General features: G+C 44.3%; 1 protein-coding gene across 1 annotated transcript in view; it reads right to left on the reverse strand.

Annotated features, from left to right (window-relative positions):
- Positions 1-229: 229 nt before the first annotated feature.
- ITGB2 (integrin subunit beta 2) overlaps positions 230-19,218 on the reverse strand; it is a 123,846-nt gene continuing 104,857 nt past the window's right edge. The window contains exons 10-16 of the mRNA XM_038749350.1: positions 18,881-19,021; positions 17,951-18,138; positions 15,865-16,109; positions 13,489-13,708; positions 8,402-8,604; positions 6,714-6,880; positions 230-1,804 (exon numbers count right to left, since the gene is read on the reverse strand). Coding sequence (XP_038605278.1) covers positions 1,742-1,804; positions 6,714-6,880; positions 8,402-8,604; positions 13,489-13,708; positions 15,865-16,109; positions 17,951-18,138; positions 18,881-19,021 — 1,227 coding nt within the window. The 3' untranslated portion in view covers positions 230-1,741. The remainder of the gene's footprint in view (positions 1,805-6,713; positions 6,881-8,401; positions 8,605-13,488; positions 13,709-15,864; positions 16,110-17,950; positions 18,139-18,880; positions 19,022-19,218) is intronic.

Below are 19,218 nucleotides of genomic sequence, written 5' to 3' on the forward strand. Positions count from 1 at the left end.
CTCTATCCCACATAGGGCTGAGAGGGAGAAGAGGGATTGATTTCTCATTTTGTAGATGAGGAACCTGAGCCCCAGAAAAGTGAGGAGACTTGCCCCAGGACTGTGAGCCCGTTGTTGGGTAGGGACTGTCTCTATATGTTGCCGACTTGTACTTCCCAAGCGCTTAGTACAGTGCTCTGCACACAGTAAGCGCTCAATAAATACAATTGAATGAATGAATGAAGTGGCAGAGCGGGGATTAGAATTTAGGTCCTTTGACTTCCAGACTTGTGATGACGAACTCTGTCTACAATTCAGTCCTTCTGTTAGAATGAGCCACTTAAATGTTCATAAATGGAAGTAAATAACAACGTACAGCACCTAATCACATGGAACTTCCAGGAGAATCCCTCAGAATTGCTGGGAAAACTGATTCAAACCTGAGCCCTCTTACAAACAAAACCCCAGCTTCCTTCTCCCCTCAGCAGTTGGATGTAAGCAGTTTTTGCATGGGAAACAGGGTTATTTGCTTGAGGGAATAACAAATTCACATCTAGCTCCTGTGGAAGAACAATGGACAAGGTCCTGCATTTATCCTACTTTCTCTCTGACCTTTCCCTCTGACTAGGCCTCCTCGGCCACTTTGGGTGTACCTGAAGGGTTGATTGCCTCCAGGCTTGGTTACTTGATTCAATCAAGTCAAGCACAGTGGTTTGATTAACCCAAACTCCCTGCTTAGTTGATTTACTAAAAGCCAAGCCCAGTGATTTGATTGACTCAAATAAATTGGCTATATGACTAACTCAATAACTTGGTTTCATGATTGAGTAGCCAAGCTCGATTTCAGTCAAGCATATTACAACATGGTAAAAACACGCCCTTGAACCCATCAAGCCTCTGGCCCTGCTTATCACCTTATCTAAGGAGGTCCAGGACTAAACAGAAAATGCCCCAGGGACTCTCCATTTTCTATCCTACAGTATTTCTCCTGTTGTATTGTTCTGATCATTATGAATGCTGTACTAATGGTATGTAAAGAAGCTCTGTATTGCTTGAAGTTGAGCTGGCCTTGGCTAGCAGGGGAATCTCTCCTGCTCAACGCCTCTCCCTAATATTATCGGGTGAAGCACTAGTAGTAACAAAACTTGTCTCTGATGTACCTTTTTCTGAACACAACACAGAGTCTGTAAAGTTTTTCTTCCACACTCCTACAGTCCTCCATGGGCCTAGCTTCCACCAGCTTTCCATGAGCTCTATGCTAACGTTTGGGTTGAGCAAGCTTGAAGCTGAGGTTTTGGAAAATGGTTTTAGATTTCTTTTTTAGAAAGAACAATCAGGAGAGGGGGATTTGGGCCAGGAAACACACACATTGGCAAATACTGAAAGAGAGAAGTACCCGATTTCTAAAATAAGAAAGGAGAACGGAGGGAAGAGGCAACTCCTGAAACATATGTGGATTTTCAGGTAGGATAAGACTATGAGACTGATCAAATATTCCAGGTGAAAGAGAAACCGATGTTTGCAGAAACCCAGAGTTTTTACCTGGTACAGATATACAGATAGGCGGCCCCTTTCTCAAATCCTCATTTCCAGAATTATCCAGAACCACTAACAGGGAGAAACAGATGGAGATTCAAGGCAGACGGTAAAAACAAGCCTGGTCTATTATTAGAGAGTACCAAGTTAATGGGTCAGGGTTAGACATTTTGGTGATGCAGGAGATGATCTTATTTCTCCTCAGTTCTTCATCCTGCAGATCCATTTAATTCTCCGTAAATCTGGGATTCATAACAGTGGTAGTTGCGCTCTTGAAAAGGGGATTATCCTAGGAAGAAATAGAGTACGTGTATTGTCAGAGAAGAAAACGTTTTTCAGAAAGAGAAGTCAGTCAATCAATCAATCAGTCGTAACAGGGATTGAGACTGAGCCATATGTGGGACAGGGACTGTGTCCAACCTGATTAGCTTGTATCCACCCCAGTGCTTGGCTCATATTAAGTGCTTAACAAATGCCACAATTATTATCACGTCCTCCCCTTCCCCCGCCAAACTGTAAGCCCACTGTGGGCAGGGATTGTCTCTCTATATTGCTGAATTGTACTTTTCAAGCATTCAGTACAGTGCTCTGCACACAGTAAGCGCTCAATAAATACGATTGAATGAATGAATTTATTGAGTGCTTACTGTGTATTAAGTGCTTTCTAGTCTAGTGTTTTATTGTAGCTGGGGAATGTGTCTACCAATTCTCTCCCAAGTGCTTGATACAGTGCTTTGCTGATTCATAATGTTTTGCTGTCAGGGAGAGAGCTTAGGTGATGGTATAGGCTCAGGGACTGTCTCTATATGTTGCCAGCTTGTACTTCCCAAGTGCTTAGTACAGTGCTCTGCACACAGGAAGCACTCAATAAATACGATTGATTGATTGATTGATCTCGGGCTTTCACTATTGGCAGAGCCTGGCTCTCGAGCCCTGTTGGAGATTGAAGTGAACCTAGAACTAAAAGAAAAGTAGGAAGCTTATCCTACACCTTTCTGATAACTCTCTTTCCCAGAATGTCCTGGGAGGGTGGAATGTCTTGGAAGGAGACAGATGAGCCAATCAACAAACTGGGTTGAGCTTTTAAATTCAGAAGAGGAGGGACTTCTGTTTATTCCTGCACTCTGGATTGCTCAGCAAAGTGCAGAAACATGAGTACTACTGCTCAGATCCAAGAAAGACTATTTAAAAAAAAATTTGTATGCTCGCGAACACTTCTTCCAGAATAAGAATATGAAAGCAAAGACCTATGGTATATGCTGAGAGCAATGGTCCGTCCAATCCGGCATGCTTTTTCAAGTAGTAACGTTAAGGGATGCTTTATTTTTTTATGGTATTTATTAATTGCTTACTCTGTGCCAGGCACTGTACTAAGTGCCGGGGAAGATACAAGCTAATCAGGTTGGACTGTGTCCCACATGGGGCTCACAGTTTTTGTTCCCGCCATCCAGATGAGGTAACTGAGGCACGGAGAAGTTGTGACTTGCCCAAGGTCACACAACAGACAAGTGACAGAGTCGGAATTAGAACTCATGTCCTTCTGACTCCCATGCCCTAGCCACTAGGCACACTGCTTCTCAGCTTGAAAGTCACCATCTAATCGATGGTTTAAACATGTGCCTTGTAGCAGGTCAAATTTTTCATCTCGTAGCCTAACCGAATCATGGTTGGTCTTTCTAGCTGCTGTTCCCTGGTAATTCAAGAAAAAGACCCTCACTTTTGCCAGAAATACAGCATTCTCTAAGGTGGCATAATGAAATATATATATATATAGATAGATACATCTATCTATCTATATATAGATTAAATATATCTATACTAGCCTTCCATATCTATCTATCTATCTATGTATATATAGATTATATATATCTATACTAGCCTTCCAGCTCTTTTTTTGTGGGAGACCAGGATTCATTCATTCATTCAATCGTATTTATTGAGCGCTTACTGTGTGCAGAGCACTGTACTAAGCACTTGGGAAGTACAAATTGGCAACATATAGAGATGGTCCCTACCCAACAGCGGGCTCACAGTCTAGAGGGGGGAGACAGACAACAAAACAAAACATATTAACAAAATAAAATAAACAGAATAGTAAATATGTACAAGATAAATAGAGTAATAAATCTGTACAAACATATATACAGGTGCTGTGGGGAGGGGGAGGAGGTAGGGTGGGGGGGTGGGGGGGAGGAGGGGGAGAGGAAGGAGGTGGCTCAGTCCCAGCCTCTTTACCAGGACGGAAAAGTGATGTTCCACAAATAGATGTATTACAACTTTAGTCATTGAAATTATTTTTTTTGGCCTGGGTTTCTCAGATAATTGTCCCTTAGTAAAATTGGCCTTAAGAGGCAAAGGAAAGGAATAAATTAGATTAGGGCCTGGGATTATTTGCTCTTCAGAACAAGGCTCTTGCTATCTTCTACTTAGAGAAGCAGCATGGCTCAGTGGAAAGAGCCTGGGTTTTGGAGTCAGAGGTCATGGGTTCAAATGCCGGCTCCGCCGATTGTCAGCTGTGTGACTTTGGGCAAGTCACTTAACTTCTCTGTGCCTCAGTTACCTCGTCTGTAAAATGGGGATTAAGACTGTGAGCCCCATGAGGCACAACCTAATCATTTTGTAACCTCCCCAGAGCTTAGAACAGTGCTTTGCACATGGTAAGCGCTTAATAAATGCCATTATTATTATTATTATTACTTTCTTCAAATCATAAACAAGTGCCATTTGGCCCTTGTGGTTTAATTACAGGGTCTGGCTGTCCCAGTGGGATAGGCGGAAAATCCCGGTGGGCTAGTACTGTGTGGGACATGTTGACCAAATCCAGTTATGTGCTTTCCAAGAGCAAGTAAAAAATCAATCAGCGATAGGTACTACTGCTCGACAGATAATGGAAATCAAAGATCTCCCACTCCTTGAACCCCCTTAACACCTCAATCAACCGGCTGTATTTATTGAGTGTTTGCTGTGTGAAGAGCAATGTAGTAAGCCCTTGGGAGAGTGCAATAAAACAAGAATTAGTTGACATATTCCCTGTTCCCTGTCAAAAAAAGATTCTAGCCAGAGGAGCTAAGGTCTTAAGTTTGGAGTGAATCATCTTTTCCCCCTTGATATCTGGATTTGTTCCCAAACTTAAATAAGATACTACAAGAAGCAGCCTAGTGGATACAGCCCGGCCCTCGAAGTCAGAAGGACCTGAGTTCTAATCCAGGCTCTGCCACTTGTCTGCTGTGTGATTTGGGGCAAGTCACTTAATTTCTCTGTGCCTCCGTTACTTCACCCGTAAAATGGAGATTGAGACTGTGAGCCCCATGTGGGACAGGGACCGTGTCCAGCTTGATTTGCTTGTATCCACCCCAGAGCTTAGTACATTGCTTGGCACCTAGTAAGCACTTAAATGCCACAATTATTGTTATTATTGTTATTATAAAGAAATAAGGAGCCATCAAGACTATGAGTTTCAAAACTTCTGAGGATCCCATTTATGTCACAGGCTAAATTTAGACGGATTCGTCTGTTACATAGGTGGCCAGACCTCACAAACAGAAGAACCGAAGACTGAAAGCATGATGGAGCCGACCAGCCGCAGAGCAGAGCGGTGGTTAGCAAGCCCTCCCGTGACGGAGAGAAAAAGAGGCAGCAGCGATGGCAAGAGAGGCTCAAGCCCCACACCCTTTTCTGGACGCACAGTCTCCCAGAACGTTCGTACGTATCTGTAATTTATTTATTAATTTATTCGTATTAATATCTATCTCCCCTTCTAGACTTCAAGCTCAGTGTGGGCAAGGAATGTGCCTGTTTATTGTTATATTGTACTCTCCCAGGTTCTTAATAATAACGTTGGTATTTCTTAAGCGCTTATTGTGTGCCAAGCACTGTTCTCAGCGCTGGGGAGGATACAAGGTGATCAGGTTGTCCCACGTGGGGTTCACAGTCTTCATCCCCATTTTACAGATGCGGTAACTGAGGCCCAGGGAATAATAATAATAATCACAATAATAATGGCATTTATTAAGCGCTTACTATGTGCAAAGCACTGTTCTAAGCGCTGGGGAGGATACAAGGTGATCAGGTTGTCCCACGTGGGGCTCACAGTCTTCATCCTCATTTTACAGATGCGGTAACTGAGGCCCAGGGAAGTTAAGTGACTTGCCCAAAGTCACCCAGCTGACAATTGGCGGAGCCGGGATTTGAACCCATGACCTCTGACTCTAAAGCCCGTGCTCTTTCCACCGAGCCACGCTGCTTCTCTCCCAAGCACTTAGTACAGTCTTCCGTACACAGTAAGCACTCAATAAATATGATGGATTTCAAGTTTACTTTTATCATTTTCATTCATTCACCCATTCCAGGGGATCTTTTATAATGTCCAATAAGCCAGTGCTCTTTCCACTGAGCCACACTGCTTCTTCGTACAGTAAGAGCTGAATAAATACAATTGAATGAAAGAACGGGTGTTCATGTCCGCTTCCCCCTTTGAGACTGTAAGCTTGTTATAGGCCGGGGACGTGCCTACCGACTCTGTTGTGTTGCAGTCTCCCAAGCGCCTAGAGAGTGCTCAATAAATAGGACTGATTGATCATCATCATCATCATCATCAATCGTATTTATTGAGCGCTTACTATGAGCAGAGCACTGTACTAAGCACTTGGGAAGTACAAATTGGCAACATATAGAGACAGTCCCTACCCAACAGTGGGCTCACAGTCTAAAAGGGGGAGACAGAGAACAAAACCAAACATACTAACAAAATAAAATAAATAGAATAGATATGTACAATTAAAATAAATAAATAAATAAATAGAGTAAAAAATATGTACAAACATATATACATATATACAGGATTGATGGATTGATCGATCAACGCGGGCGGGAACAGTCCACTTGTGGGAGCCACAAGTGTGCGTTTCCCACTAGACGCCCAGCAAAGGCAAGCCTCCACAAGTCTTGTGAACCACAATGTGACTTCCCTTGACGTAAGGAGACCAGCTCCCATGTTGGTTTGGGAGAGACGCCTTAACACCAGAGTTCAGCTTCTCCGTGAGTCCCAGAAATCGGAATGATAAATGAAATGGGGGATGAATGAATGAAAATGAAAATCGGAACAAGCGCCCAACGGAAACCCCTCTCTCTCTCCGTCGACGCTCGGCATCTTACCCCACCCTCTCCCTTCCCGGAGCAAGAAAGGAAGGGTCGCTTACATTGTTCCACTGGGACTTCAACTTCTCCTTCTCGAATCTTTTGTATTCCCGCAGGTCATTGAAATGGGTCACTGCTTTCCAGATGGCGAGCAACAGCAAGCCGATCAGTACCACTCCAGCCACCGTGCCACCCACGATGGTAGCGATGTTCGGCCCCGCGATGCATTCTGAGGATCAGAAACGTAGCGTCACGCGTGTCCCAATCTTCCCAAACACGTACCCTGTTCTGCCACATATCTTGGGCTTGGGAGTCTGAGGTCGTGGGTTCGAATTCCGGCTCCGCCACTTGTCAGCTGTATGACCTTGGGTAAGCCACTTCACTTCTCTGGGCCTCAGTTACCTCATCTGTCAAATGGGGATGAGCCCCACGTGGGACAAATAACGTTGTATCCCCCAGCGCTTAGAACAGTGCCTTATTGTATCTGAAGTGTGGCTTTGGGCAAGTCACTTAGCTTCTCTGTGCCTCAGTTCCCTCATCTGTAAAATGGGGATTAAGACTGTGGGCCCCCCGTGGGACAACCTGATCACCTTGTAACCTCCCCAGCACTTAGGACAGTGTTTTGCACATAGTAAGTGCCTAATAAATACTATTATTATTATTATTATTATTATTATTATTATTATGAACAGCCAGGTAGATACAAGGCAATCAGGTCTGACACAGTCCCTGTCCCAAATGGGGCTCACAGTCTTAATCCACATTTTACAGATGAGGGAACTGAGGCCCAGAGAAGTGAAGTGACTTGCCCAAGGTCACACAGCAGACATGTGTCAGAGCCGGGATTAGAACCCATGCCCTCTGACTTTCAGGCCAGTGCTCTTTAGGGAAGACGGATGTTCAAATAAATTCCAGCAAGAGGAAGCCACAGAGAACGGGGATATGTATATTTATTCGTTCATGCATGCATTCAATTGTCTTTATTGTCGCTTACTGTGTGCAGAGCACTGTACTAAGTCCTTGGGAGAGTACAGTATAACAATAAATAGACATAGTCCCTGCCCACAACAAGCTTACAGTCTAGAGAGACTGTGAGCCCACTGTTGGGTAGGGACTGTCTCTATATGTTGCCAACTTGTACTTCCCAAGTGCTTAGTACAGTGCTCTGCACACAGCAAGCGCTCAATACGATTGATTGATTGATTGATAGAGAGGGAGACAGGCATTAATATACATAAATAAATTACAGATTTGTACAGAACTGCTATGGGGCTGGGGCCAGTATCAAAGTTTTGGAAGGGCACAGTCCCAAGTGCACAGAGGATGCAGGAGGGAGGGGGAATAATTCTTTTTCTACCAGAGAAACCTCTCTCCTGCCTGACAAAATATGAAAACATAAGGACACGAATAATACTTTATCTACTCCAGTGCTTAGTACAGTGCCTGGCAGGTAATCAGTGCTTGATAAATACAATTAAAAAATAGCGTCTCTGTAATTCCCTCCAGTCAGTGCTTCTTTACCTTAACTGTGTCCTCAGGCCCCTCTTCCTCTTCTCCTTGGCCAATGGCTACCAGCTCCTCCTTCCTCTGTATCTAAAACAATCCTTCCCATTCCCACTTTAATCCTTGTGCTCAGCCCACTCGGTGGAAACTCCAGGCAGCAGGATCCTTGCAAGCGTCTCGACCGAGTTTGGAAGTCCGCAGGAGCGACCAGAGGAATACCGCTTCCAAGGCAATCCGCATTCCTTACCTCGTTTTTCATCCACTTGAATGTAGTATTCTTCTCCGTCCATTAACTTCATGGTGTAGTTCAACCAGCAGTTTTCTGAGTCTTTTTCTCTGCACGACTTGCCGTTTAGAGTATTTCCATTTAGAAGTTTGATATTGGAACATGCCTTAGAGCAGTTCTTTTCGAATGGACCTTTTTCAAATTTCAGGCATTCTGCGCAGTAGCTGGAAGAAAGTATTCTGTGAGTCCGTGTGAGTGTGTGTGTGTGTTTGTGTGGCAATTCATTCAATTGTATTTATTGAGCGCTTACTGTGTGCAGAACACTGTACTAAGCGCTTGGGAAGTACAGGCTGGCAAGGTCTAGAGACGGTCCCTACCCAACAGTGGGCTCACAGTCTAGAAGGGGGAGACAGACAACAAAACAAAACGTATAGACAAAATAAAATAAATATGTACAAGTAAAATAAATAGAGTAATAAATCTGTACAAACATATTTACTGGTGCTGTGGGGAGGGGAAGGAGGCAAGGCGGGGGGGGATGGGGAGGGGGAGGAGGGGGAGAGGAATAATAATAATAATAATGATGATGGCATTTATTAAGCGCTTACTATGTGCCTTCTAGACTCTGAGCCCGCTGTTGGGTAGGGACCGTCTCTATATGTTGCCTACTTGGACTTCCCAAGCGCTTAGTACAGTGCTCTGCACACAGTAAGCGGCAATACAAAGCTACAGACAGTGTTTCCTGGCACAAAGCTGGGAGGCAGTTCATTCATTCATTCATTCATTCAATCGTATTTATTGAGCGCTTACTGTGTGCAGAGCACTGTACTAAGCACTTGGGAAGTCCAAGTTGGCAACATCTAGAGACGGTCCCTACCCAACAGTGGGCTCACAGTCTAGAAGGCAGTTGCCCCAAGATGAGCGCAATTAGGGAAAGAGAATGCTATTATCTTCTAGACTGTGAGCCCGTTGTTGGGTAGGGACCGTCTCTGGATGTTACCGACTTGTGCTTCCCAAGCGCTTAGTACAGTGCTCTGCACATACTAAGTGCTCAATAAATATGATTGAATGAATGAAAGAATGAAAAGAAGCTCTGTAAGGAGGAGCATGGCATAGCGGATAGAAAATGGGCCCCGGAGTCAAAAGGTCATGGCTTCTGATCCCTGCTCTGCCACTTGCCTATTCTGTGACCTTGGGGAAATTATTTGGGGAAGAAAGCAGCGTGGCTCACGCTGGACCTAATTTTTCCACCCCTAGAACTCATCACGAGTTTTCCCCGCAGAGCTCAAAATGCTGGCACCTGTATTGTTTATCTCCAAGGAATTTAAAAGATTTTACAGATTCAATTTAATCAATCTTCACCAGGATCCCACTTAGGTAAAAAAAGTGGGACTCATTTTATTTTCTGGAAGAGAGGTGAAAAGGTATAATGACTGGAGCCCGTTGTTGGGTAGGGACCGTCTCTATATGTTGCCGACTTGCACTTCCCAAGCGTTTAGTATAGTGCTCTGCACACGGTAAGCACTCAAAAAATATGACTGAATGAAAGAATGGAGCTGAATAAGCAAATTATCTGGAAAATTCAGGCCTTCGGATACAGTGTGGCTGATGTTTGAGTGGTTTGTTTGTCTTTGTCACCCTGCCTTATTCTTCTTATTCTTCTACCCATTTGTGTGACCTATAACTTCTCTTCTCACTCTAACTTCCCTCTCCACTGCCTCAACTATTCACTCATTCAGTCATATTTATTGAGCGCTTACTGTGTGCAGAGCGCTGTACTAAACGCTAATCTCTCACCTCCTGGCCCTATTTTCCCTCTCTACTGCCTTCCCTATGCACTGGGTTTGATACCCGACTCAGAACACTCATGTACAGCACTTATGCTTAGAGAAGCAGCGTGGCTCAGTGGAAAGAGCCCGGGCTTGGGAGTCAGAGGTCATGGGTTCAAATCCTGGCTCTGGCAATTGCCAGCTGTGTCACTTTGGGCAAGTCACTTGACTTCTGTGTCTCAGTTCCCTCATCTGTAAAATGGGGATTGAGACTGTGAGCCCCATGTGGGACAACCTGATTACCTTGTATCTCCCCCAGCGCTTGGAACAGTGCTTGGCACATAGTAAGCGCTTAACAAATACCATCATTAGTTATTAGTTATTAAGGCCCTTCTGAGAGCTCACCTCCTCCAGGAGGCCTTCCCAGACTGAGCCCCTTCCTTCTTCTCCCCCTCGTCCCCCTCTCCATGCCCCCCATCTTACCTCTTTCCCTTCCCCACAGCACCTGCATATATGTATATATGTTTGTACATATTTATTACTCTATTTATTTATTTATTTTACTTGTACATATCTATTCTATTTATTTTATTTTGTTAGTATGTTTGGTTTTGTTCTGTCTCCCCCTTTTAGACTGTGAGCCCACTGTTGGGTAGGGACTGTCTCTATATGTTGCCAACTTGTACTTCCCAAGCGCTTAGTACAGTGCTCTGCACACAGTAAGCGCTCAATAAATACGATTGATTGATTGATTGATTAGTATTATTACTTCACTTCTCTGTGCCTCAGAGAGTCAAGAGAAGCGAAATGACTTGCCCAAGGTCACCCAGAAGACATGTGGCAGAGCAGAGATTAGAACCCAGGCCCTTTGGACTTCCAGGTTCATGCTCTTTCCACTGGGCTTCACTGTATATACTGTCTTTAAGTGAGAATTTGAAACCATCCTCTTTCTTGTTAAGATCACCGTGGGCAGGGAACATGTCTGCTTGTCTCTGTTGTACCGTGTTGGGTTTTTGGGGTATTTGTAAAGCACTTACTATGTGAGAGGCACTGTACTAAGCACTGAGATAGATTCAACCTAATCAGGATGGGGACAATCCATGTCCCACATGGGGCTCACAGTTTTAACCTCCATTTCACACATGAGGGAACTGAGGCACAGAGAAGTTAATAATAATAATAATAATAATAATAATAATAATAATAATAATAATAATGGCATTTGTTAAGCGCTTACTACGTGCAAAGCACTGTTCTAAGCGCTGGGGGGGGATACAAAGTGATCAGGTTGTCCCACGTGGGGCTCACTGTCTTAATCCCCATTTTACGGATGAGGGAACTGAGGCACAGAGAAGTGACTTGTCCAAAGTCACACAGCTGACAAGCGGCGGAGCCGGAATTTGAACCCATGTTCAAGTTAAGTGACTGGCTCTAGGTCCCACAGCAGACAAATGGTGGAGCCAAGATTAGGACCCAGGTTCTTCTAAACCCCAGGTCCGTGCTCCATCCGCCAGGCGTGCTGCTTCTCTACTCTCTCAAGTGCTTAGTACAGTGCTCTGTGCATAATAAACACTCAATAAATACCACTGATTGATCAAATCTTGACAGACTCTTGCTCAAAGGATACCATAGAAATACTCCAGATGTGGAGTTTATATTTATAGCTGCATAAATATATACAGAGAAGCAGTGTGGCTCAGTCGAAAGAGCACAGGCTTGGGAGTCGGAGGTCATGGGTTCAAATCCTGGCTCCGCCACATGTCAGCTGTGTGATTTTGGACAAGTCACTTAACTTCTCTGTGCCTCAGTTACCTCATCTGTAAAATGGGGATTAAGACTGTGAGCCCCGCGTGGGACAACCTGATCACCTTGAATCCTCCCCAGCGCTTAGAACAGGGCTTTGCACGTAGTAAGCGCTTAGCAAACACCAAAATTATTATTATTAAATTATTATATAGCATATGCAAGGTGTTCACATTTCCAGCATTTGCTGACTTGAGCTGTGTAGGTTTCCCCAGACATTTCGAGATGACTCCCAGTTTTCACCGAGGCCTCGAATTTTCAGTAGTCACTTCATCTATTTCCTGTTGTGAAAAATCTATGGAAATGTGTTCATAACGTAGCTTTCTTCCACAGACGGGCTAAAAGAAAATCATAAAAATGCCGAATAGCAATAAAACCATTTCCGGTCCGCTCCATTTTTCCAGGAGAGAACAAGTTAGGTTCTCAGAACCTAACTGCTGGGTTTCTCGTGCTGTATTTGGGGTGCAGTAGATTAGTTAGACTTTGAGCCCCATGAAGGAAAAAGACGGTGTCCAACCTAATTAAATTGTATCTACCCCAGCACTTAGAACAGTGTTAGACACAGAATAAGCGCTTAACAAATACCACAAAAAATGGGCAGGGTGTGTTCTGGTGCTGTAGAGGCAGTCACTGGTTCTAGCTTAGGTTCCTCATCCTTAGCTTCAGGGTTTTGCCTCTTCTTTTGTCCCTACTGATGCTCTTAGTGTCTGGCTGTGGGGTTGGAATATATGAAAATGCACTCTAGAAATAAGAAACAGTTAAGGCATCCCTTTAAGTATCTGCTTTCCAGAGAGGGGCACAAGTACGTAGTGGAACAGTGCTCAATTTCTTTCTTTTCTTTTCTCTTCTTTCCTTTTCTTTTCCTTCTCTCTCTTGCTTTCTCTCTCTCTCTCTCTCTCTCTCTCTCTCTCTCTCTCTCTTCATGTCTTTATTTTTCCCTTCCTTCTTTCCTTCCTTCCTTTCTTTCTTTCTTTTTCTTTCTCTCTCCCCCTTCTTCCTTATCCCATCTCCACCTCTCTCTCTCTCTCTATGCCTATTTGTGTATATATGTATTTCTTATACATGTACATTGTAGATATCGATGTACTATAGACACTTCTGTCTACCTAATAATGTGCTGGTAAAATAATAACTAGAGCTAACATGTACCTGGAGGAAAGCCCCAATTCAAAATACATATTCCACGGGGTCCAAATCCTTCTGGAAAGTCCAGCCTCCAAAAATCCCTGAAGAAGAGATCAGAAATAATAGCGGAGGCCACAGCACCAAAAGGAAACCCCTTTGAGGTATTAAGCATCTGTTTCATTGACACAGACTAAAGCCTGACTTTCTATGGGTGGATATAGGCTGTTGAGTGACTCGTTTATCTCTTTCAAACGTGTCCTTCCGTCTCCCAATTCTCTTGTCTCTATATTCGGTCTTCGTAAACTCTCAATAGAATAATGTGGAAGGAAGGGAAGTTGAGCTGGCTGAGCATTACCTCAGGCAGTTCTCAATGTTTCTGACCCAATGTCAAGGGTTTTCATTCACACTTACATGTATTTGGCACATGGGGATGTGCACCCGTGGCATTCTTCGCAAAATGGTGCCCTATAACCCGTATTACAATTGCAGATATTACATATGCATTTGCCCCGGCCACTGCACTCGCGTCCTCTACTATTCAGACAGCCTTCTATCGATTTCTTGCAATGGCAGGCACTCCCTTCGTAGTCTGAATTGCATTTGCATTGTCCACAGTCACAGCGTCCTCTTTCTGGAAAGGAAAAACATTCTTTGATCACCAATCGGGGTTAAACGGATCTGTTGAATCCTTGAAAATAGCCTAGTTCCGGGGCCTAGTCCAGTGATGTGGAACAGTGGAAGTCGAGGAGGGGGGGAGCTATGGCAACGGCAGGAATCGGAGAAAGGATGACATGAGTATGTTAGCGAAGAAGAGAGAAAGTGTGGTCTAGTGGAAAGAGCACCGTCCTGAGAGTCAGAGGATTTGGATTCTAAGCCCTGCTCCTCGCCTCTGAGCCCCATGTGGGATGTAGACTGTGTCCAACCTGATTTTCTTGTAGCTACCTCAGTGCTCAGTACAATGCTTGGCATATAGTAAGCGCTCTATCAAATACCATAAAAAAAAGATGGTCAGACACAGGTGGTGCAAGGAACTGGGGAGAGGAGAGGCAGAGTGAACATGTCTGATATGCTTAAGGCCTTAGAAATTAAGCCTGTAGAACCCTCTCCTATGAATCGATGCCTTACTGATGTAGGAGAGTTTGCGTACGCCGATGAATCTTAGCGTTATGCCATACAGGGCTACCAGAATGGAAAGGTCTGAGCCGAAACGTCAAGGTTGAGTCACCTGTGCAGTGGAACAGTGGCAGTGGCGTCGGACAGAGTCAGAGGTGGATGACCAAATGATCAAAATATTGATCAAAGATGACAGCGGAGACTCAAGTTTTTACTGCACGGAGAAGGTCATGGTACAGCACTTCTGACTCTTTACCAAAAAAACCCATGGTTACGCATACCAGAATGGCTTTGTGATAGAAGATGTTCCAAAGAGGGTTTGTCCGTGAAGCCACTATGGGTCGGAAATAACTTTGAAGAACAGAGTCCTAAATGACTCTTTGGCTTCCCCAGCCCTGAGGTCACCACTGGTAATCATTCATTCATTCATTCGTGTTTATTGAGCACTTCCCGTGTTTAGAGCACTGTACTAAGCGCTTGGGAAGTACAAGTTGGCAACATATAGAGACGGTCCCTACCCAACAACAGGCTCACAGTCTAGAAGGATTGTCTGCATAGATTTCTCCCCGAAACCAGAGTCTCCACTGATTACACAATTGGGTCTGGTCACTCCCTTCTGCGTCTCCCCGATTTGATCCCTTTATTCATCCCTCCTCCCAGCCCCACAGCACTTATGCACATATCTGTAATTTATTTATTTCTATTAATGTCTGTCTCCCCCTCTAGACTGTAAGCTAGCTGTGGGCAGGGAATGTGTCTGTTTATTGTACTCTCCCGAGTACTTAGTACAGAGAAGCAGTATGGCTTAGTAGAGAAGCAGCGTGGCTTAGTGGTAAGTGCTTAGTACAGTGCAAGCGCTTAATACAGTGCTCTTCACTCAGTAAATATGATTGAATGAATGAAAGAGCATGATCTGGCGAGTCAGAGATCTTGGGTTCTAATCCCAGCTCCGCCACTTGTCAGCTGTGCGACTTTGGGCAAGTCACTTCACTTCTCTGTGCCTCAGTTACCTCATCCGGAAAATGGAGATTAAGCCTGTGAGCCCCATGTGGGACAACCTGATAACCTTGTTTCTCCTCTAGCACTTAGAACACTGCTTGGTACACAGTAAGCGCTTAACAAATACCATCGTTATTATTATTACAGTGCTCTGCACACAGTAAGCACTCAATACAATTTAATAAAATGCCGTTTAGATCAGTTCAATCCGGTCCATCTAAAACAATGCCAAGGATAATATCCCAAACCCCAAGACATGGGAACGCCTGGAGGACAATCCAAGGATTTAATACAGTGCTCTGCACACAGTAAGCACTCACTGAATACCACTGATCGATTGATTGATTGATCGACCTCTGCTCTGCCAGCCTCCCACTTCTGCAACTGTAACTTGAAGATGGCTTCTTACCTTCTCCACCGCAGACCTTCATGTCATAACGTTCACAGTTGACATTGTCACACTCGCAAAAAGCCCCATAGATCTGCTTGTTGGGGGTGTCACTGGTGTGGCAGATGCATTGCCCACAGACGCAGTCTCCAAGTCCATTTAGTACAGTGCTCTGCACACAGTAAGCACTCCCTGAATACCACTGATTGATTGATTGATTGATTGATCGATCTCTGCTCTGCCAGCCTCCCACTTCTGCAACTGTAACTTGAAGATGGGCTTCTTACCTTCTCCACCGCAGACCTTCATGTCATAACGTTCACAGTTGACATTGTCACACTCGCAAAAAGTCCCATAGATCTGCTTGTTGGGGGTGTCACTGGTGTGGCAGATGCACTGCCCGCAGACACAGTCTCCAAGTCCCGAGCAGGTGACCGAGCCGTTGTCCTTCTTGCAGCTCACTTCCAGATCCTGGCTGCTTTTGCCCTTGGTTTCACACTCGCAGTTTTTTCCAACAAAGCCCGAATCACATCTGAAAGAGGAGGCAGAGTTGGGATTATTGTCATCAAATGCCATCGAGTCACTTCCGGTTCGTAGCGACTCTGTGGATATATTTTCAGCAGAATGTCCTTCCTTCTGCCGTAACCGTAACCTTGCCAATGGTTCTTCTGTTATCATAGTTACGGTTTCTATCCGGCTAGCCGCCTGTCTGCCTCTTTCACATTTTCCCGGACTCGACACCTGTCCACATTTTGTTGTCTGTCTCTCCCTTCTAGACTGCGAGCCGGTTGTTGTGCAGTGACCGTCTCTATATGTTGCCCACATGTACTTCCCAAGCGCTTAGTACAGTGCTCTGCACACAGTAAGCGCTCAATAAGTACGACTGAAAGAATGAATGAATGACTTTTCCTAGCACTAGTGAATTCTCCAGAGAATCAGTCCTCCTGATGACGTGCCCAAAATACGCTAATCTAAGTCGAGTCATTTGGCCTTCCAAAGACCACGCTGGATTGATTTGCTCCAAAACCCATTTGTTTGTTTCTCGGGCGGCCCATGGTATTTGAAAAAGCCTTCTCCAACATCACATTTCAAAAGACTCGAATAAAAAACAAACAAAAATAACGCAAATGCAGTCGCAGTTAGGGCCAGGGCGTGTATTTAGCCATTATCACCCAAATTTCCCAAGAAAAATCAGGGTGAAGCTCTATGTTACTGCATATTGGAAAATAGCAGTGGATTGCCAACTTCGACTAAATGCCTCTATGCAATATCTCACAAACGTTAATCAATCAATCGATCATATTTATTGATGCCGCATGCAGAGCACTGTACTGAGTTTGGAAAAGTGCAATATAACAGAGTTGGTGGACACATTCCCTGCCTACGATGAGCTTACAGTCTAGAGAAGAATACCGACATTAATATAGATAAGTAAATTACAGATTCATCATCAATTATATTTACTGAGTGCTTCCTGTGGGCAGAACACTGTACTAAGAACTTAGGGGAGTATAACACAATCTAACAAAGACATTCCCTGCCCACAGTGAGCTTGCAGTCTAGAGGATGAGCTTAAAATCTACAGATTCTTGTATATCTTAGGTCCTTGCACTTGGAGAAAGAGCAGAGTCACTCTAAAGTGGCTCAGCTATTACCTACTTCCACAAGACCATTTCAGTCTAAATCTTTCTTAAATCTACTAATATTTTCTGACATTGTCATTGATTGATTGAGAGTACAGCACTTAGAACAGTGCTTTGCACATAGTAAGCGCTTAATAGATGCCATTATTATTATTATTATTAGAATGAATGAATCCCCCCGCCTTACCTCCTTCCCCTCTCCACAGCACCTGTATATATGTATGTACATATTTATTACTCTATTTTACTTGTACATGTTTATTGTATTTGTCTTATTTTGTTAATATGCTTTGTTTTGTTGTCCATCTCCCCCTTCTAGACTGTGAGCCCGCTGTTGGGTAGGGACCGTCTCTATATGTTGCCAACTTGGACTTCCCAAGCGCTTAGTCCAGTGCTCTGCACACAGTAAGCGCTCAATAAATAGGATTGAATGAATGAATGAATGAATTGTCCAGAAAGAACAATCCCCTCAGACTTCAGTTTGGCTTCGGAGATTTGATTTTTCCACTGGAATTCCGGTCAAAAAGGATGATTTCCCCCCAGAAAAATCCTCTCGACAATACGCTCGCTCCAAGCCACGATCTCATTTTCAGGCCCTAGAGGTGCAGCTCTAGAGAATTAGTTCACTCATTCATTCAGTCGTGTTTATTGAGCACTTACTGTGTGCAGAGCACTGTACTAAGCGCTTGGGAAGTAGAGAAGGAATTCTGCACATGAGTGGTTGAATTACCTGCAGATCCCACACTCTACGTTGCCTTTGTCGTTGCAGTGCTTCCTGTCGCTTTTCGATTCGTCGCACGGACAGGTGCACTGGGACTCGACTTTCACCGTCAAGGTGTCCGTGAAACCCAGCGGTCGGATGACGAAAGATTGGTTTTTGACGCACTCTGTGGCTACAACTTTCACTTGGAATGTAATCTGTAAAGGAATGTGGTCAGTGGAGACTGAAACAGAGGCACAGCGTGTTAATGACAAAACCTAGAAAGACTAATCCAAATCGCAGGTGGAAGTGACTTGAATTTCGGACTGCTTTCCCTTTCCCTACCCACAAAAACAGTTTTACAGGGTTTACGAACCCCACGTGGGACAGGGACTGTGTCCTGATTTGCTTACATCCACCCCAGTGCTTAGTACAGTGCCTGCCACCCAGTAAGTGCTTAACAAATAGCACAATGGTTATTATTATTACTACTAAAAATAGTAATAATCTGCGAATAATCCATTCGTGCCAGTGCGCTTAGGTTTATTTATTTTTTTTAAGTGGCTGATGGATTGTCGTCGGTGTTTACTGAGAACTCCAGCGGGAAAAGAGTGTAGTCTTGTCGATAGACCTCAAGCCTGGGAGTCAAAAGGACTTGGGTTCTAATCCCAGCTCCGCACCTTGTCTGCTGGGTGACCCAGGAAAAGTCACTTTACTTCTCTGTGCCTCAGTCACCTCATCTGTCAAATGGGGGTTAGGACTGTGAGCCGCATGTGGGACAGGGACTGTGTCAACCTGATTAGCGTGTTATTTAACCCAGCGCTCAGTGAAGTGCCTGGCACATAGTAAACACAAATACCATAAAGAATAAAAGGTTTAAGATAATACCTGGATTCTTGGTCCTTTAGAGGATGGAGCTAAATCATTAGTTGTTTTTTTAAAAAGCTATAGTGCCCTTACCTCTTCGTTGATTTTGACATTGTCGCAGTCTCCTTTAGGTTGGTCTTTTTTTATACTGCTGTTTTTGCAGAAGGAGTCATAGGTGACTTTCAGAGTGTCCGGAAGAGTGCTGTGATCCAGGAAGACTCTAGAGGATAATCTCTGAGGGCAGATGTTTATGGTCATTATTATTTTCTCACTCCCCTAGATCCTGTTACCCACAGGTCCTCGAGGGATCACCTCCCCTTCTGCTAAAAGCCCTTATACAAGTCCACTGGCCACAAGGACAGTCCAGCCCCTGAGCCCTTATCCCGCTCGGAAGCACAGATCAATCAATCAATCAATCGTATTTATTGAGC

The sequence above is a fragment of the Tachyglossus aculeatus genome, chromosome 7 (genome assembly GCF_015852505.1).
Source record: "Tachyglossus aculeatus isolate mTacAcu1 chromosome 7, mTacAcu1.pri, whole genome shotgun sequence".
In the NCBI taxonomy this organism is placed as follows: domain Eukaryota; kingdom Metazoa; phylum Chordata; class Mammalia; order Monotremata; family Tachyglossidae; genus Tachyglossus; species Tachyglossus aculeatus.